General features: G+C 41.2%; 1 protein-coding gene across 7 annotated transcripts in view; it reads right to left on the bottom strand.

Moving 5' to 3' along the window:
* The window catches only part of SLC41A3 (solute carrier family 41 member 3), a 140,782-nt gene that overhangs the window by 30,706 nt on the left and 88,395 nt on the right, over nt 1–21,681 (bottom strand). For all 7 annotated transcript variants that reach the window (XM_045992284.1, XM_045992288.1, XM_045992289.1 and 4 more), the window contains one exon: nt 2,745–2,889. In XM_045992284.1, the coding sequence (XP_045848240.1) occupies nt 2,745–2,889 (145 nt within the window). The remainder of the gene's footprint in view (nt 1–2,744; nt 2,890–21,681) is intronic.

Below are 21,681 nucleotides of genomic sequence, written 5' to 3'. Positions count from 1 at the left end.
CAAGGAGCAGAGTCTGAAAGCTTTGCTGATGCACTCAAATCCATGAGGGAGAAAACACGGAGATGACTCCTGGGCTCCCAGACCTCCTGGAGCTACAGACATGAAGCTCACAGCCCCTCAGTTCAGGGAAGATGATTCCAAAACCACTCTGAATGATGGAGCCCCAGGGGCAGAGCACATCCTCTTGTGTCCATTGGAGTCCCTGGGGAGACAGGTGCCTTAGTGCAATTGGTCACATGAGGGTTTTGTTAGGAGTTGGGGAGATGGGGTGCCCGAAGAGCCACAGGATGCTGTGGGGTCACCCAGCATGGGAGAAGGGGAGGGAGGGAAGGGGAAGCAGGTGCAGACTGCACTACAGTACTGTCCGCGGGGCCACATCTCTGGGGAACAGGCCCATCTCAGGAGCCCAGCAGGGCCACCACCGGGTGCAGGCAGCAGGCGGCCTCCGCCAGTGGGGCTGGGGGTGGAGTTTCAGGTGCCGCACTGGCGACCTCCCCAGGGCCTCCTTTCCATCCTGACCCCGTGTTCTGAGGCAACGGTCATAGGTCATCTTCTAGTCTTCAGGCACCGCCTAGGACTTAATCCAACAGCGTTGCATGTGGATCTTTAAGAAGACACTTTGTATCTTGGCTATTGGTGTTTTAACATTTTACCCAGTATTCTGTAACTCTAACTAAAATTCTTCTTATCACCTCCATGCCATACTAGCATAGCCATAACTGGCCATAGTTTGTGCTATTTCATGACCAGGTCACAGCTACTTTCTCCTTCGGAAGGTCAGTTCTAGGTGAGTCTGAGTCTGCATAGCTGGCAGTATGGCAGCAATCCCCGAGGGACCACACAAGACACCACCGGTTTGAGAGCACTTACTGAAATCTACCACCATTACCCCTGGCTCTACAGCAGAGTCATGCAGGGGTCATATGATGAGCCACCAGCAATGTTTCTGAACTTCTACACCTCTCTGGACAACCCAGCTATGTCCATGCTGCTGAGCTCCACGCCCTCTCTGAGCCTCAGTTTCCTCATCTATAAAATGGGGAGCTAGGAGTGGCATTCTCTACATGGCCCCAAAGAACAGGACTGGCCTTCTGGATCATTTGATTGTGTGGTTTTCAGAGGAGACTTCATGTCAAGAATCTCCAGGGCTCTAACTCTCCAGAGGGTGTGGCATACTCATCCTGCTCTTCCCTTGGCCAGACTGGAATAGGTGCGTGGACAGGAGCACACGTCCTACCCAGGGAAGCACAGTTTGTGAATCTGCTCCTGGGTTTCTGCACTCTTACCTTCCCTCCTGATTATATGCACTAGCACAGGAAGGAAGGAAAACACCAAATAGCCTGCCAGGTCATCTTACAGAATGCTGAGCTCAAAGGGGTTTTCTGAGCAGTCAGATGGGAGACAAAAGTGTAAATGCAAATCCAATTCATAGTTTTCACTTATTCCTTCTATAATTGCAAATGGTTTGCAAGAGATAGTCAGACATGCAGTCCAGAAGAGAACCAGAATAAAGCCCATTCATTCAACAAACATTTAGAAGCTGGTAATATGCCTATTTTAGGTAATGAAAATAACCATCAGGCTCTGTACTCACACAGTAAATGCTTGTCAGGCGGAGGACTGGACAGTGCACAAACAAGTGAACCAGCATGTGAAGTAAATAAACAGGACATGAAAAGAAAGCATGATTACAAACAGGGGGCAGCCCTAGAGAGCTGATCAGAGAGGGCTCAGAAAAGAGACACTTGGCACTTTGCTGAAATTCTACGTGCTCATGGATGGGTGTCTCACTCTGCACCAGAATACCAACATCACAAAACAGTACAGTAACTCACCAGAGCATCCCGGCACCGCAACAGTGCCTGGAGCACAGCAGATGCCCAGTAAGTAACAAGTCATGAGTGAACAGGTGACGTTCTACAGTAACAGCTGCTACTGACATGCGTGAGCTCCCTGAAGACAGGGTATATCTGCCAGTGCTCATGTCTTCCTGCCTTCTACAGGCACGTAGGAAGCATCTGGTGTGTGGCAGGCAGTGTGGGGATAGGAACAGAATTGGAGAACTGGGGCCCCTCTCTAAGGAGATGACATTTTAGCTAGGAGGTGAGACAGAAAAGGAATGAAGAAAGTGGTTAATTACAGATTTTCACAAGTGCTCTATAAGGAAAACAAGTGCATGGTGGAGAAGAGTGTGGTGGCAGCTGGGGAGAAGGGGGGAGGGCAGAACCTATGCAACGACTATATGAAAAAGACCTCTCTGCAGAGATGAAATTAAAGTTAAAACCTGAGCCTTGCTCCCCACCATGACTGAAGGCTCCAGAGCCCACCACAAGTCCAAATGTAAGCTGTTCTCAAGAAATGCTTAAAGACCGACTGAATGAGTAAGTAAATGAAGAGATGAAGGAATGAGGTGATGAGGGGATGGATGGATGGATGGAGAGATGAATGTGTCTACTGAGCAAAGGCCAGTTCTTTAAACAGAGGGAAGAGAAGTGGAGTCAGCAGCTCACTCTGGCACACACACCCTGCCTGGAAGGGGACTCATGCTCCCCACCTTCAAGGTGCATCGGTAACCCAACAGGCTGTCCCCCAGCCCCTGGCAGGTATGTGAGGCTTCATCATTAGTGCTTCCATTTTTCATATCTCAAGGAATTGAAACACAAAGAGGTGAGAGCAGAGCACTTAGGAATGGGGGTGGAGAGAGCCAGGATGGGGTGGTCACTGGGGTCGGGGGATCAGCTGACCTAGAGCAAAGGCGGCAAGGAAGGCTGTGATGATGCTGCTGGCACACAGCAATTCCACCTTTGCAAAGTCTAACTCCTCCTTAGATACAGCGCCCAGCAGCAGGGCAGCCACAGCAGCCAGGAGACCCACGACAGTAGCCTGCACCTGTCAGGGCAGAAATCAGAAATGTGAGGAAACATGCCTCTGACCACCATCACTCCTCCCTCCCTGCCTTCCACTCTGCCTCCTCTCTGACCATGAGAGGTCATTATGCCATTTACCTCTACCTCTCTTCCCTTACCCCAAAAATCTGCCAATGGCCCCTCCAACCTGGGAAAAACTCAGACTAACACCTTCTTCAATCCAATTCCTTGAAAAACTAGTTTTCCTGTTCTGCAAGTAGTTCAATGTCATTTGCTTCAAGAAATCATCTTCTACTCAGCCTTTGGCCAAGGGAAGTCTCTTGCTTGGGGCTCCTCTCACAGCTCTAGGCAGAAGTGCTCTGTGGTCTCCAGCTACACAGACAACCAATCTCCCCTGCAATATGGAAACACTTCATGATCCACAGCTATATCTTGGAAGCCTCTATGCACACTTTCCATCTCTCTCCCTGCCTTCCTTCCTTGGCACTTGCTCTGCATGCTGGTGCCCCCTTTCTCTACATTCTCCCGCATCCAAGCTGTGGTTCCCATTTCATCTCAGTGGGGACACATCTCTGCTGCTCACTCAGGTTAGTACCATGAGGTTCCCCTGGTCTGAGTATCAATCCTAGCACCTGTTCTCAAGACAGTTGACCCTTCAATCCTATGCAGATGAAAACCTGTATGTAACTTGAGACTTCCCCCAAAACTTAACTACTAATAGCCTACTGTTGACCAGAAGCGTTACCTATAAAGTCAAGGAATACATATTTTGTATGTTATGTGTACTACATATTGTATTCTTATAATAAAGTAAGCTAGAGAAAAGAAAATTAAGAAAATCATAAGGAATTATACATTTACAGTACTGTATTTATTGAAACATATCTGCGTAGAAGCAGACATGCACAGTTCAAACCTGTGTTGTCCAAGGGTTAACTGTAACTCAAATGTCTTTTTTTAAAATAATTTTTTCATTTTTAAAAAAATATTTATTTATTTGAGAGAGGGTGTGAGAATGGGAGAGAGAGAGCGCATGAGAGGGGAGAGGTCAGAGGGAGAAGCAGTCTCCATACTGAGCAGGTAGCCCAATATGGGACTCAATCCCAGGATTCCAGGATCATGACCTGAGCTGAAGGCAGTTGCTTAACCAAGTGAGCCACCAGGTGCCCTAATTCAAATGTCTTAGTAGAAACAGAAACATGTTGTGTTATTAAAGAAGGCTGAATAAACAGAGAACTGTACCATATACACAGATGAAAAATGCTCCCCAAGTTAACCTATATAATTCCAACCAAAGTCCCAGGAAGCTTTTTCATGGCACTTGACAACTCATCTTAAGTTTCACAAAGATGAATAGATGTGCAAAAATTGCCTAGACAGTTTGAGAAAAAAGATCAAGAGGGAGTTTTGGCACATTCATTATCAATACATAGTTTTAAGGCTATAGTAATTAAAACATGGTGGTACTGGCAGAGAAACAGACAAACAGATCAGCCGGACAGACTGGTATTCAGGAATAGTATCATGAATATACGAAAATTTAATATATAAAAATTTAATAATGATAAAGGTGGCATTTCAAATCAGTATGGAATGGGTGGATACTGAATAAACAAGGAAAAAGAAAGTGGGTATCTATCTGGGGGAAAATTATATTCCTATTTTATACCATACAGACTCATACACATAGACACACTACTAAACATAAAAACTCAAGTGTGAAATAGAAGAAAATATAGAATAATATGTTTCAGATTTTGGATTAGAGAGGGACTCCCTCTGAAGATAAAACATGTAAAATCTATAAATAATATAATATAATAACAATATAATATAATACAATCTATAATATAATAATCTATTAATAAATTAATAAAAATAGAGATAACTGTATATAAATACAATTATGAGTTCTATGTGATACCAGAAATTCAAAGATGAAGAGAGAGCTAGAGAAAACATCTCCAGAATTACAACTAATAAAGCATTAGTGATCAAAATAATGAAGACCATTTTATGAATCAATGGCAACTTTGAAGAACTCAATAGAAAAATGTACACAGAAAAGGAAATACAAATGGCTAAGAAACACACAAAACACACAAAAATGTGACCAACTTCCTGAATAATCAGGAAAACCTAAAATAAAATCCCAATTTAATAGTAGGTATCTTATGTCTTTGTAACTGACATTGATCTTCCTCTACTAAAAGGTCAGTGCCATCACAGTTTCTACTGGAGTCCCTCAGCAGGTGCTTAGCCCTCATTTGTGCTCATCCAATGAATGAATGAATCAATGCATGGATGGGATACACTATTTTTATCCATAAGACTAGGTAAAATTAAAATTTAAAAGGTTGATAACATAAAATACACACTGATAAATATATATGAAAAAGGTTCTCTCAAATGTAGACATGGTAAAATTGGTACAGGAATTTGAGGGAGGGGATTTGGTTACAATTTATCCATATACTTTATGATATAGCATTTGCCCAGGAAAAATTTGCACATCTGAACAAAGAATAATGTAATAATGATAATGATGATTGGAGCTGATATTTACTGAGTGCGTACTATGTGTTATTCTTAGTGATTTCCATTTATTAAGTCCCTCTTGAAAGTATAAGTTACAGAATTATATGTACAGTACAATACTTCTAATGCTTAAAATACAGAAAGTTGGGTCAAGATGGCAGAGGAGTAGCAGACAGAGATGATATCAGGTCGCAGGAGTTAAGCTATATAGTTATCAAAACATTCTGAACACCTACAAATCCAACAGGAGATTGAAGAGAAAAAGAGCAGCAATTCTAGGGACAGAAAGGTAGGATGTGTGGAGAAGTGAATCCAAACCGATTGGAAGATAGACCGCTGGGGGAGAGGCCAGCTCCTGGCAAGCGGTGGAGCAATGGAGCACAAAATCCCAAACTTTTAGAAGTTTACTCCACCGAGGGACATCACTCCAGAGGCTAAGTGGGGGTGGAGCCCTCACAGGGACAGTGTGGTCTCAGGTACCATGGGGTCACAGAAAGACCAGAGGTGTCTGAGTGTAGCAGAGCTTGCAGGTATCAGAGCGGGGAAGCCAACTACAGAGACAGAGCCAACAAGTGCGCTCTCAGCTTGGGGTTACCTTAAACTGTGATCTGCGGCACAGTCAGACCACTGCTTTTTGAGCAGGGATACCACAAGTGGCAGATCCAGGGAGACCCAGATTCCTCTGCTGGAAGAGCAGCACGGCAGGAATCTGCTGGGTTTGAAGACTCCAAATGGGGCAGACGCAAAAGACAGAAATGCTTGGTCACAGGCCAGGTGAGCATGAAGCTCAGCTGGGGACCAGGGAGACAGGAGGGATTGACTGCTTTTCTCTGAGGGTGCACTGAGGAGTGCGAACCCGAGCTTTCAGCTCCCTGGGCCAGAGATTGGGAGGCCACCATTTTCATTCCTGTCCTCCAGAGCTCGATGGAAAGCATTCAAGGAACAAAAGCTCCTGAGAACAAACCCAAGCAGATTACTTAGCCTGGCCCCTGAAGGGCCGTGCAATTCCACCTGAGGCAAAGACATTTGAGAATCACTACAACAGGACTCTCCCACAGAAGATCAGCAAGAACATCCAGTCAAGACCAAGCTCATTGATCAATGAGCACAGCAGAATTCCAGAGGAGGGGAAAGCAAAACATGGAATTCGTGGCTTTCTCCCCAGGATTCCTTAGTCTTGAAAAGTTAATTAAACATTTTAAATTTATACATTTCTTATTCTAATTTTTAAAATTTTTCCTCTTTCCTCCTTTAAGGCTTTTTAACTAGTTTACCTTAATGATACCTTTCTAAAAATATCTTAAAACTTCATTATCATAGTCATATTTTATCCTTCATTGTATCTAACTTTAATTTCTGTATACATAGTTTTTAACCTAAAAAATGTTGGGATACTACTTCTTCTAATAGCTCAAAATATAACATAAATCTAGCACAGGGCTAGGTTCTAGAATCCAGCCTGATCAACTTCTCTCCACTTTCCTTTCCTTTCTTTCTCCAACCAACTTATCAATTCCTTTTTTAGAATTTTTTATAATTTTCATCTTTACAGTCATATTCCATCCCTTCATTGATTAAACCCTTTTAATTTTAACATTTTATTTCACCCATATATCCAAAAATATTTCTTTACTTTTAAAACTTATATTTATTTTTAAAATTTCATTTCAGTGTTACAGAATTCATTGTTTTTGCACCATACCCAGTGCTCCATGCAATATGTGCCCTCTATAATACCCACCACCAAGCTTACACAACCTCGTACACCCCACCCTGCAAAAACCCTCAGATTATTTTTCAGATTCCACAGTCTCTCATGGTTCATCACCCCCTCCAATTTCCCCCAACTCCCTTCTCCTCTCCAGCTCCCCATGTCCTCCGTTATTCCTTATATAAATAAGTGAAACCATATGGTAATTGACTCTCTCTGCTTGACTTACTTCACTCAACATAATCTCTTCCAGTCCCATACATCTTGATACAAAAGTTGGGTATTCATCCTTTCTGATGGAGGCATAATACCCCATAGTGTATATGGACCACATCTTCTTTCCATTCATCCATTCATCCACTGAAGAGCATCTTGGTTCTTTCCACAGTTTGGTGACTGTGGCCATTGCTCCATGAACATTGGGGTACAGATGGCCCTTCTTTTCACTACATCTGTATCTTTGGGATAAATATCCAGTAATGCAATTGCAGGGTCATAGGGAAGCTCTATTTTTCATTTCTTAAAGAATCTCCACACTGTTCTCCAAAGTGGCTGCACCAACTTTGAACCAATAGTGTAAGATGGTTCCCATTTCTCCACATCCTCTCCAACACACTTTGTTTACTGTCTTGTTCATTTTGGCCATTCTAACTGGCATAAGGTGGTATCTCAGTGTGGTTTTGATTTGATCTCCCTGATGGCCAGTAATAATGAACATTTTCATCTGTCTGTTAGCCATATGTATGTCTTCATTGGAGAAGTGTCTGTTCATGTCTTCTGCCCATTTTTTGACATGATTCTCTGGTTTTTAGGGTGCTGACTTTGAGAAGTTCTTTATAGATCCTGCATGTCAGCCCTTTGTCTGTATTGTCATTTGCGAATACCTTCTTCCATTCCATGGGTTGCCTCTGTGTTTTGTTCACTGTTTCCTTTGCTGTGAACAAGGTTTTGATTTTGATGGAGTCCCAAAAGTTTATTTCCCTTTTGTTTCCTTTGCCCTTGGAGACATATCTTGAAAGAAGTTGCTGTGGAAGATATCGAAGAGGTTACTGCCTATGTTCTCCTCTAGGATTCTGATAGATTCCTGTCTCACACTGAGTTCTTTTATCCATTTCGAGTTTATCTTTGTGTACGGTGTAAGAGAATGGTCGAGTTTCATTATTCTACATATAGCTGTCCAATTTTCCCAGCATCATTTATTGAAGAGACTTTTTTCCATTGTATATATTTTTTTTGTTTTGTCGAAGATGATTTGACCATAGAGTTGAGGGTCCATATCTGGGCTCTCTACTCTGTTCCACTAGTCTATGTGTCTGTTTTTATGCCAGTACCACACTGTCTTGGTGATCACAGCTTTGTAGTAAAGCTTGGAATCATGTAACGTGATGCCCCAATTTTGTTTTTCTTTTTCAACATTTCCTTAGCAATTCCGGGTCTCTTCTGATTCTATACAAATTTTAGGATTATTTGCTCCAGCTCTTTGAAAAATACCAGTGGAATTTTGATCGGAATGGCATTAAAGGTATAGATTGCTCTAGGCAGTATAGACTTTTTTTTTTTTTGGTTTATTTACAGCATAACAGTGTTCATTGTTTTGGCATCACACCCAGTGCTCCATGCAGTACGAGCCCTCCCTATTACCTACCACCTGGTTCCTCAACCTCCCACCACCACCCCCTACCCCCGGCCCCTTCAAAACCCTCTGGTTGTTTTTCAGAGTCCATTGTCTCTCATGGTTCATCTCCACTTCCAATTCGCCTCAACTCCCTCCCCTCTCCATCTCCCATGTCCTCCATATTATTTGTTATGCTCCACAAGTAAGTGAGACCCTATGATACTTGACTCTCTCTGCTTGACTTATTTCGCTCAGCATAATCTCTTCCAGTCCCGTCCATGTTGCTACAAAAGTTGGGTATTTATCCTTTCTGATGGAGGCATAATACTCCATTGTGTATATGTACCACATCTTCCTTATCTATTCATCCGTTGAAGGGCATCTTGGTTCTTTCCACAGTTTGGCGACCGTAGCCATTTCTGCAATAAACACTGGGGTACAGATGGCCCTTCTTTTCACTACATCTGTATCTTTGGGGTAAATACCCAGCAGTGCAATTGCAGGGTCATGGGGAAGCTCTCTTCTTAATTTCTTGAGGAATCTCCACATTGTTCTCCAAAGTGGCTGCACTAATTTGCATTCTCACCAACAGTGTAAGAGGGTTCCCCTTTCTCCACATCCTCTCCAACACACGTTGTTTCCTGTCTTGCTAATTTTGGCCATTCTAACTGGTGTCAGGTGATATCTCAATGTGGTTTTAATTTGAATTTCCCTGATGGCTAGTGATGATGAACATTTTTTCACATGTCCGATAGCCATATGTATGTCTTCATTGGAGAAGTGTCTGTTCATAAGTTCTGCACATTTTTTTGATATGATTATCTCTTTTGTGTCTGTTTAGTTTGGGGAGTTCTTTATAGATCCTGGATATCAACCTTTTGTCTGTACTGTCATTTGCAAATATCTTCTCCCATTCCGTGGGTTGCCTCTTTGTTTTGTTGATTGTTTCCTTTGCTGTGCAGAAGCTTTTGATCTTGATGAAGTCCCAAAAGTTCATTTTCGCTTTTGTTTCCTTGGCCTTTGGAGACATATCTTGAAAGAAGTTGCTGTGACTGATATCGAAGAGGTTACTGCCTATGTTCTCCTCTAGGATTCTGATGGATTCCTGTCTCACGTTGAGGTCTTTTATCCATTTCCAGTTTATCTTTGTGTGTGGTGTAAGAAAATGGTTGAGTTTCATTCTTCTACATATAGCTGTCCAGTTTTCCCAGCACCATTTATTGAAGAGACTGTCTTTTCTCCACTGTGCATTTTTTCCTGTTTTGTCGAAGATTATTTGACCATAGAGTTGAAGGTCCATATCTGGGCTCTCTACTCTGTTCCACTAGTCTATGTGTCTGTTTTTATGCCAGTACCACACTGTCTTGGTGATCATAGCTTTGTAGTAAAGCTTGAAATCAGGTAACGTGTTGCTCCCAGTTTTGTTTTTGTTTTTCAACATTTCCTTAGCAATCTCGGGGTCTCTACTGATACAAATTTTAGGATTATTTGCTCCAGCTCTTTGAAAAATACCAGTGGAATTTTGATCAGAATGGCATTAAAAGTATAGATTGCTCTAGGCAGTATAGACATTTTAACAATGTTTATTCTTCCAATCCAAGAGCATGGAATGGTCTTCCATCTTTTTGTGTCTTCTTCAATTTCTTTCATGAATGTTCTGTAGTTCCTCGAGTATAAGTCCTTTACCTCTTTGGTTAGGTTGATTCCCAGGTATCTTATGGTTCTTGGTGCTATAGTAAATGGAATCGATTCTCTAATTTCCCTTTCTGTATTTTCATTGTTAGTGTATAAGAAAGCCACTGACTTCTGTACATTGACTTTGTATCCTGCCACGTTACTGAATTGCTGTATGAGTTCTAGAAGTTTGGGGGTGGAGTCTTTGGGGTTTTCCATATAAAGAATCACATCATCTGTGAAGAGAGAGAGTTTGATTTCTCCGTTGCCAATTTGGATACCTTTTCTCTTTGTTGTCTGATTGCTCTTCCTAGGACTTCTAATACTATGTTGAACAAGAGTGGTGAGAGTGGGCATCCTTGTCGTGTTCCTGATCTCAACGGGAAGGCTGCAAGCTTTTTCCCATTGAGGATGATATTTGCTGTGGGTCTTTCATAGATAGATTTTATGACGTTCAGGAATGTTCCCTCTATCCCAATACTTTGAAGCAATTTAATCAGGAACGGATGCTGTATTTTGTCAAATGCTTTTTCTGCATCAATTGAGAGGACCATGTGGTTCTTCTTCTTCTCTTATTGATTTGTTCTATCACATTGATTGATTTGCGAATGTTGAACCATTCTTGTATCCCAGGGATGAATCCCACCTGGTCATGGTGGATAATCTTTTTAATGTGCTGCTGGATCCTGTTTGCTAGGATCTTGTTGAGAATCGTAGCATCCATATTCATCAGTGATATTGGTCTAAAATTCTCCTTTTTGGTAGGGTCTTTGCCTGGTTTGGGGATCAGGGTAATGCTGGCTTCATAAAAAGAGTCTGGAAGTTTGCCTTCTGCTTCAATATTTTGAAACAGCTGGGCGCCTGGGTGGCTCAGTGGGTTGAGCCGCTGCCTTCGGCTCAGGTCATGATCTCAGGTTTCTGGGATCGAGTCCCGCATCGGGCTCTCTGCTCAGCAGGGAGCCTGCTTCCCTCTCTCTCTCTCTGCCTGCCTCTCTGCTACTTGTGATCTCTCTCTGTCAAATAAATAAATAAAATCTTTAAAAAAAAATATTTTGAAACAGCTTCAGGAGAACTCATTTTATTTCTTCTTTGAAAGTTTGGTAGAATTCAACAGGGAATCTGACAGGTCTTGGGCTCTTGTTTTTTGGGAGGTTTTTGATCACTGCTTCAATCTCGTTGCTGGATATCGGTCTATTCAGGTTGTCAATTTCTTCCTGGTTCAGTTTTGGGAGTTAATAGTTTTCCAGGAATGCGTCCATTTCATCTAGGTTGCTTAGCTTATTGGCATATAACTGTTGGTAATAATTTCTGATGATTGTTTCTACTTCCTTGGTGTTAGTTGTGATCTCTCCCTTTTCATTCATAATTTTATTAATTTGGGCTTTCTCTTTTTCTTTTGGATTAGTGTGGCCAATGCTTTATCGATCCCATTGATTCTTTCAAAAAACCAGCTTCTTGTTGCATTGATACGTTCTACTCTATCTCTGGTGTCTACCTCATTGATCTCTGCTCTAATCTTGTGGCCCCAGATCCCGCAGGGTCATAGAAGGATCGGGGGTGTTGGAGTGTCGCAGAGCTCGCAGGTGTTAGAATGGAGAAGCCGGCTACAGAGACAGAGCCGAGGACTGAACTCTCAGCCCAGGGTTACCTTGAACTGGTCGCGGGCTGGTTGAGCTGGGAGCGCGGCTAGAGGCTGGGGATACGGGAGTGATTGGGTGCTGTCCTCGGGGGGCGCACTGAGGAGTGGGGCCCCAGGCTCTCGGCTCCTCCGGGCCGGAGACTGGGAGGCCGCCATTTTCATTCCCGTCCTCTGGAACTCTACGGAAAGCGTTCAGGGAACAGAAGCTCCCAAAAGCGAACCCGAGCCGATTACTTAGTCCGGCCGCCGGTAAGGGCGGTGCAATCCCGCCTCGGGCAGAGACACTTGAGAGTCACTACAACAGGCCCCTCCCCCAGAAGATCAACAAAATATCCAGCCAGGACGAAGTTCATCTATCAAGGAGAAAGCAGGTTCAATTCCTAAGGCAGCAGAGCAATTCCAGAGGAGGAGAAAGCAAAGCATGGAACTCATGGCTTTCTCCCCATGATTCTTTAGTCTTGTGGCTACTTCAATTTTTTTTTTTTCAATTTTTTTTCTTTTTTCTTTTTTCTTCTTCGGCTAAATTTTTTAAAACTTTTACCCTTTTCTTTTTTAACGTTTTTTGACTAGTTCATCTAAATATATATATATTTTTTCTTTCTTTTTTATATTTTTTTGTTTTATTTTAAAAATTTTTTTCCTTTTTTTTTTCTTTTTTTTTTCAGAACCTGTTTTTATCCCCTTTCTCCCCCTCACAATTAGGGGTCTCTTCTGATTTGGTTACAGCGCATTTTTCTGGGGTGTTTGCCACACTTTTAGTAGTTTATTTGTTCCTTCATATCCTCTTATCTGGACAAAATGACAAGGCGGAAAAAATCACCACAAACAAAAGAACAAGAGACAGTACCGAAGGCTAGGGACCTAATCAACACAGACATTGGTAATATGTCAGATCAAGAGTTCAGAATGACGATTCTGAACATCCTAGCCGGGCTCGAAAAAGGCATGGAAGATATTAGAGAAACCCTCTCTGGAGATATAAAAGCCCTTTCTGGAGAAATTAAAGAACTAAAATCTAACCAAGTTGAAATCAAAAAAGCTATTAATGAGGTGCAATAAAAAATGGAGGCTCTCACTGCTAGGATAAATGAGGCAGAAGAAAGAATTAGTGATATAGAAGAACAAATGACAGAGAATAAGGAAGCCGAGCAAAAGAGGGACAAACAGCTACTGGACCATAAGGGGAGAACTCGAGAGATAAGTGACAACATAAGACGAAACAACATTAGAATAATTGGGATTCCAGAAGAAGAAGAAACAGAGAGGGGAGCAGAAGGTCTATTGGAGAGAATCATTGGAGAGAATTTCCCTAATATGGCAAAGGGAACAAGCATCAAAATCCAGGAGATGCAGAGAACCCCCCTCAAAGTCAACAAGAATAGGTCCACACCCCGTCACCTAATAGTAAAATTTACAAGTCTTAGTGACAAAGAGAAAATCCTGAAAGCAGCCCGAGAAAAGAAGTCTGTAACATACAATGGTAAAAATATTAGATTGGCGGCAGACTTATCCACAGAGACCTGGCAGGCCAGAAAGAGCTGGCATGATATATTCAGAGCACTCAACGAGAAAAACATGCAGCCAAGAATACTCTATCCAGCTAGGCTATCATTGAAAATAGAAGGAGAGATCAAAAGCTTCCAGGACAAACAAAAACTGAAAGAATTTGCAAACACCAAACCAGCTCTACAGGAAATATTGAAAGGGGTCCTCTAAGCAAAGAGAGAGCCTAAAAATAGTAGATCAGAAAGGTACAGAGACAATATACAGTAACAGTCACCTTACAGGCTAATAATGGCACTAAATTCATATCTCTCAATAGTTACCCTGAATGTTAATGGGCTAAATGCCCCAATCAAAAGACACAGGGTATCAGAATGGATAAAAAAACAAAACCCATCTATATGTTGCCTACAAGAAACTCATTTTAGACGCGAAGACACCTCCAGATTGAAAGTGAGGGGGTGGAAAACAATTTACCATGCTAATGGGCATCAGAAGAAAGCTGGGGTGGCAATCCTTATATCAGATCAATTAGATTTCAAGCCAAAGACTATAATAAGAGATGAGGAAGGACACTATATCCTACTCAAAGGGTCTGTCCAACAAGAAGATCTAACCATTTTAAATATCTATGCCCCTAACGTGGGAGCAGCCAACTATATCAACCAATTAATAACAAAATCAAAGAAACACATCAATAATAATACAATAATAGTAGGGGACTTGAACACTCCCCTCACTGAAATGGACAGATCATCCAAGCAAAAGATCAAGAAGGAAATAAAGGCCTTAAATGACACACTGGACCAGATGGACATCACAGATATATTCAGAACATTTCATCCCAAAGCAACAGAATACACATTCTTCTCTAGTGCACATGGAACCTTCTCCAGAATAGATCACATCCTGGGTTACAAATCAGGTCTCAACCGGTATCAAAAGATTAGGATCATTCCCTGCATATTTTCAGACCACAATGCTCTGAAGCTAGAACTCAATCACAAGAGGAAAGCTGGAAAGAACCCAAATACATGGAGACTAAACAGCATCCTTCTAAAGAATGAATGGATTAACCGGGAAATTAAAGAATTGAAAAAATTCATGGAAACAAATGATACTGAAAACACAACAGTTCAAAATCTGTGGGACACAGCAAAGGCAGTCCTGAGAGGAAAATATATAGCGGTACAAGCCTTTCTCAAGAAACAAGAAAGGTCTCAAGTACACAACCTAACCCTACACGTAAAGGAGCTGGAGAAAGAACAAGAAAGAAACCCTAAACCCAGCAGGAGAAGAGAAATCATAAAGATCAGAGCAGAAATCAATGAAATTGAAACAAAAAAAAAACAATAGAAAAAATCAATGAAACTAGGAGCTGGTTCTTTGAAAGAATCAATAAGATTGATAAACCCCTGGCCAGACTCATCAAAAAGAAAAGAGAAAGGACCCAAATAAATAAAATCATGAATGAAAGAGGAGAGATCACAACTAACACCAAAGAAATACAGACAATTATAAGAACATCCTATGAGCAACTCTACGCCAACAAATTGGACAATCTGGAAGAAATGGATGCATTCCTAGAGACATATAAACTACCACAACTGAACCAGGAAGAAATAGAAAACCTGAACAGGCCCATAACCAGTAAGGAGATTGAAACAGTCATCAAAAATCTCCAAACAAACAAAAGCCCAGGGCCAGACGGCTTCCCAGGGGAATTCTACCAAACATTTAAAGAAGAACTAATTCCTATTCTCCTGAAACTGTTCCAAAAACTAGAAATGGAAGGAAAACTTCCAAACTCATTTTATGAGGCCAGCATCACCTTGATCCCAAAACCAGACAAGGATCCCACCAAAAAAGAGAACTACAGACCAATATCTTTGATGAACACAGACGCAAAAATTCTCGCCAAAATACTAGCCAATAGGATTCAACAGTACATTAAAAGGATTATTCACCACGATCAAGTGGGATTTATTCCAGGGCTGCAGGGTTGGTTCAACATCCGCAAATCAATCAATGTGATAGAACATATTAATAAAAGAAAGAACAAGAACCATATGATACTCTCAATAGATGCTGAAAAAGCATTTGACAAAGTACAGCATCCCTTCCTGATCAAAACTCTTCAAAGTGTGGGGATAGAGGGCACATACCTCAATATTATCAAAGCCATCTATGAAAAACCCACCGCAAATATCATTCTCAATGGAGAAAAACTGAAAGCTTTTCCGTTAAGGTCAGGAACACGGCAGGGATGTCCATTATCATCACTGCTATTCAACATAGTACTAGAAGTCCTAGCCTCAGCAATCAGACAACAAAAAGAAATTAAAGGCATCCAAATCGGTAAAGAAGAAGTCAAACTATCACTCTTCGCAGATGATATGATACTGTGGAAAACCCAAAAGACTCCACTCCAAAACTGCTAGAACTTGTACAGGAATTCAGTAAAGTGTCAGGATATAAAATCAATGCACAGAAATCAGTTGCATTTCTGTACACCAACAACAAGACTGAAGAAAGAGAAATTAAGGAGTCAATCCCATTTACAATTGTACCCAAAACTATAAGATACCTAGGAATAAACCTAACCAAAGAGACTAAGAATCTATACACAGAAAATTATAAAGTACTCATGAAAGAAATTGAGGAAGACACAAAAAAATGGAAAAATGTTCCATGCTCCTGGATTGGAAGAATAAATATTGTGAAAATGTCCATGCTACCTAAAGCAATCTACACATTTAATGCAATCCCTATCAAAATACCGTCCATTTTTTTCAAAGAAATGGAACAAATAATCCTCAAATTTATATGGAACCAGAAAAGACCTCGAATAGCCAAAGGAATATTGAAAAAGAAAGGCAAAGTTGGTGGCATCACAATTCTGGACTTCAAGCTCTATTACAAAGCTGTCATCATCAAGACAGCATGGTACTGGCACAAAAACAGACACATAGATCAGTGGAACAGAATAGAGAGCCCAGAAATCGACCCTCAACTCTATGGTCAACTAATCTTCAACAAAGCAGGAAAGAATGTCCAATGGAAAAAAGTCAGCCTCCTCAATAAATGGTGCTAGGAATATTGGACAGCCACATGCAGAAAAATGAAATTGGACCACTTCCTTACACCACACACGAAAATAGACTCCAAATGGATGAAGGACCTCAATGTGAGAAAGGAATCCATCAAAATCCTTGAGGAGAATGCAGGCAGCAACCTCTTCGACCTCAGCCGTAGCAACATCTTCCTAGGAACAACGGCAAAGGCAAGGGAAGCAAGGGCAAAAATGAACTATTGGGATTTCATCAAGATCAAAAGCTTTTGCACAGCAAAGGAAACAGTTAACAAAACCAAAAGACAACTGACAGAATGGGAGAAGATATTTGCAAACGACATATCAGATAAAGGGCTAGTATCCAAAATCTATAAGGAACTTAGCAAACTCAACACCCAAAGAACAAACAATCCAATCAAGAAATGGGCAGAGGACATGAACAGACATTTCTGCAAAGAAGACATCCAGATGGCCAACAGACACATGAAAAAGTGCTCCACGTCACTCGGCATCAGGGAAATACAAATCAAAACCACAATGAGATATCACCTCACACCAGTCAGAATGGCTAAAATTAACAAGTCAGGAAATGACAGATGCTGGAGAGGATGCGGTGAAAGGGGAGCCCTCCTACACTGTTTTTGGGATTGCAAGCGGGTGCAGCCACTCTGGAAAACAGCATGGAGGTTCCTCAAAAATCTGAAATAGAGCTACCCTATGACCCAGCAATTGCACTACTGGGTATTTACCCTAAAGATACAAATGTAGTGATCCAAAGGGGCACATGCACCCAAATGTTTGTAGCAGCAATGTCCACAGTATCCAAACTATGGAAAGAACGTAGATGTCCACCCAGACCCAGACCTCCCTCTCAGAGAGAAGCCTCAGAAATTCTCTGCAGAGCTGCTGGCAGAGTAGGATCTGAGTCACGGTCCCTGGGGATGCAGGATCTCCTCCTTGTACCCAAAATCATGGCAGCAGCGGCTGTCTGGGCTGCTCCAGACCACCAGAGAGGTTCCAAGCAGCGATCACACACTGAGATTTTCCCGCTGGCCCAGGCAGGGAATGCCTGGTTTTTCCGGGTGCCAGAGCTCCCGGCTAGCGCCTGTGAACACCTCTCCCAGGGGAGGGTGTGGGACGTGCGCATTTCAGGAATGCTGTCTGGCGAGGCTCCCAGCCACTCACGGGAGCCGGACCCCACGTGTTTTCAGGCACACTGGCGGCTCAGGGACCAAGACCTGGTTTCTCCACCGCACTCTCTCTGGCTCAGCGCCAGGGGAGGTCCTGGGTCCGGGGACTTAAGCCCCTGTTCCTAATCGCCCCAATTCCCACAATTTCCCCCCCCCCCCACCGTGACCCTTTGCTCTTTTTTTTTTTTTTTTTTTTTTGAGTGGTTTCAACCAGACTCCAAGCTAATGCTGGTCCCCAGATGCAGGGCACTCTCATATTAGGGTATTACTTTCCAATGGGTCGCCTCTGGTGGCTTCCTCCCTTTTTGTTTATCTTCCGATATCAGTCCGACATTCCCACTCTGCTTTACCTGCCCACTGGCATCTTCTGCTCCTGTAGAGATCCAGACATGTATAATTCTGCTCTCAGGCTTATTTCATGGGTGATCAGAGTTCTTTGGTAGGTTATCAGCTCACTTTAGGGTACAGGTTGAAACGGCGCCTCCTCCTACTTCCCCGCCATCTTGACTCCCCCTCGGCAGTATCCAGCAATATATAATTCTAATCTCAGGTTAATTTCATGTGTGATCAGAGTTCGTTGGTAGATAATCAGCTCCTTTAGGGGACCTGGTTGAAATGGCATTTCCTACTTCTCCAACATTTTGTCTCTGATCCATCATGTTTACCCTTATTTTTACATATATATAAGTTTCTCCTTCTTTAAAATTTTGGGAGGTAGTTTCTTCTAAGAGACCAAAATACACCCCAAATCAAGTGGGTGGCTCTAATCTATTCACCAGACATATATATATATATATATATATATATATATATTTTTTTTTTTTTTTTTTAATTAAAAAATTTTTAGTTTCTTTTTACCCTCTTTCTTCTCCCCCTGATTTGGGGTTTCTTCTGATTTGATTTCTGATTCTGATTTTCTGGGGTCTTTGACACCCTTTTAGTATTTTATTCTCTCATTCTATTTTCTTATCTGGATCAAATGAGAAGGCAGAAAAATTCACCACATTAGGGACCTAATCAATACGGGCATTGATAATATGTCAGATCTAGAGTTCAGAATGATGATTCTCGAGGTGCTAGCTGAGCTTGAAAAAGGCATGGAAGATATTAGAGAAACCCTGTTTGGGGAAATAAAAGCCCTTTCTGGAGAAATAAAAGAACTAAAATCTAACCAAGCTGAAATTGAAAAGGCTATTAATGAGGTAAAATAAAAAATGGAGGCTCTTACTGCTAAGATAAATGAGGCAGAAGAGAGAATTAGTGATATAGAAGACCAAATGACAGAAAATACAGAGCAAAAGAGAGACAAACAACTACTGGACCACGAGAGGAGAATCAGAGAGAAAAGTGATACCATAAGACAAAACAATATTAAAATAATTGGGATTCCAGATGAAGAAGAAAGAGAGAGGGGGATAGAAGGCACATTGGAGTGAATTATTGGAGAGAATTTCCCTAATATGGCAAAAGGGACCAAGCATCAAAATCTGGGAGGCAAAGAGAATCCCAATGAAAATCAATAAAAATAGATCCCCATGCTGTCATTTAATAGTAAAACTTAAAAGTCATTGGACAAAGAGAAAATCTTTAAAGCAGCCCAGGAAAAGAAGTCTGTAACATACAATGGTAAAAATATTAGATTGGCAGCGGACTTATCCACAGAGACCTGGCAGGCCAGAAAGAACTGGCATGATATATTCAGAGTACTAAATGAGAAAAAGATGCAGCCAAGAATACTCTATCCAGCTAGGCTATCATTGAAAATAGAAAGAGAGATTAAAATCTTCCAGGACAAACAAAAACTGAAAGAATTTGCAAACACCAAACCAGCTCTACAGGAAATATTGAAAGGGATCCTCTAAGCAGAGAGAGACCCTAAAAGTAGTAGATTAGAAAGGAACAGAGACAATATACAGTAATAGTCACCTTACAGGCAATACAATGGCACTAAATTCCTATCTTTCAATAGTTACCCTGAATGTATATGGGTAAATGCCCCAAGCAAAAGACACAGGGTATCAGAATGCATTTAAAAAAATAACGCATCAATATGCTGTCTACAAGAAACTCATTTTAGACCCAAAGACACCTCCAGATTAAAGTGAGGGAGTAGGAAACAATTTACCATGCTAATGGACATCAAAAGAAAGCTGGGGTGACAATCCTTATATGAGATAAATTAGATTTTAAGCCAAAGACTGTAATAGGAGATGAAGAAAGCACTATATCATACTCAAAGGGTCTGTCCAACAGGAAGATTGAACAATTTTAAATATCTATGCCCCTAACATGGGAGCAGCCAACTATATCAACCAATTAATAACAAAATCAAAGAAACATATCAACAAAAATACAATAATATTAGGGGATTTTAACTTCCTGAAATGGACAGATCATCCAAGCAAAGGATCAACAAGGAAATAAAGGCCTTAAATGACACACTGGACCAGATGGGCATCACAGATATATTCAGAACATTCCATCCCAAAGCAACAGAAAACACATTCTTCCCACGTGCACATGGAACAGTCTCCAGAATAGATCACATCCTGGGTCACAAATCAGGTCTCAACCAGCACTGAAAGACTGGGATCATTCCCCGCATATTTTCAGACCACAATGCTCTGAAGATAGAACTCAATCACAAGAGGAAAGCTGGAAAGAACCCAAATATATGGAGGCTAAAGAGCATCCTACTAAAGAATGAATGGGTCAACCAGGAAATCAAAGAAGAATTGAAAAAATTCATGGAAACAAATGATAAGGAAAACACAACTCTTCAAAATCTGTGGGACACAGCAAAGGAAGTCCTGAGAGGAAAATATATAGCAATACAAGCCTTTTTCAAGAAATAAGAAAGGTCTCAAGTACACAACCTTACCCTACATCTAAAGGAGCTGGAGAAAGAAAAGCAAAGAAAGCCTAAACCAAGCAGAAGAGAAATCATAAAGATCAGAACAGAAATCAATGAAACAGAAACAAACAAACAAACAAACAAAAAAAAAACCAACAACAAACAAAAACAAAAACCAGTAGAACAAATCAACGAAACTAAGAGCTGGTTCTTTGAAAGAATTAATAAGATTGATAAACCCCTGGCCAGACTTATCAAAAAGAAAATAGAAAGAACCCCAATTAATAAAATCATGAATGAAAGAGGAGAGATCACAACCAACACCAAAGAAATACAAACAAGTAGAAGAACATATTATGAGCAACTATACATCAGCAAATTTGACAATCTGGAAGAAATGGATGCATTCCTAGAGACCTATAAACTACCAAAACTGAACCAGGAAGAAATGGAAAACCTGAACAGACCCATAACCAGTAAGGAGATTGAAGCAGTCATCATAAATCTCCCAACAAACAAGAGCCCAGGGCCAGAGAGCTTCCCAGGGAAATTCTACCAAACATTTAAAGAAGAATTAATTCCTATTCTCCTGAAACTGTTCCAAAAAATAGAAAAGGAAGGAAAACTTCCAAACTCATTTTATGAGGCCAGCATTACCTTGATCCCAAAACCAGACAAAGACCTCATTAAAAAAGAGAATTACAGACTAATATCCTTGATGAACACAGATGCTAAAATTATCACCAAAATATTAGCCAATAGGATCCAACAGTACATTAAAAGGATTATTCACCACAACCAAGTGGAATTTATTCCAGGGCTGCAAGTTTGGTTCAACGTCCTCAAATCAATCAATGTGATATAATACATTAATAAAAGGAGGAACAAGAACCATATGATACTCTCAATAGATGCTGAAAAAGCATTTGACAAAGTACACATCCTTTCTTGATCAAACTCTTCAAAATGTAGGGACAGAGGGTACATACCTCAATATCATCAAAGCCATCTATGAAA

This window comes from Meles meles, chromosome 20, assembly GCF_922984935.1.
Source record: "Meles meles chromosome 20, mMelMel3.1 paternal haplotype, whole genome shotgun sequence".
In the NCBI taxonomy this organism is placed as follows: Eukaryota; Metazoa; Chordata; class Mammalia; order Carnivora; family Mustelidae; genus Meles; species Meles meles.
This window is presented reverse-complemented; position numbering and strand designations above follow the sequence as displayed.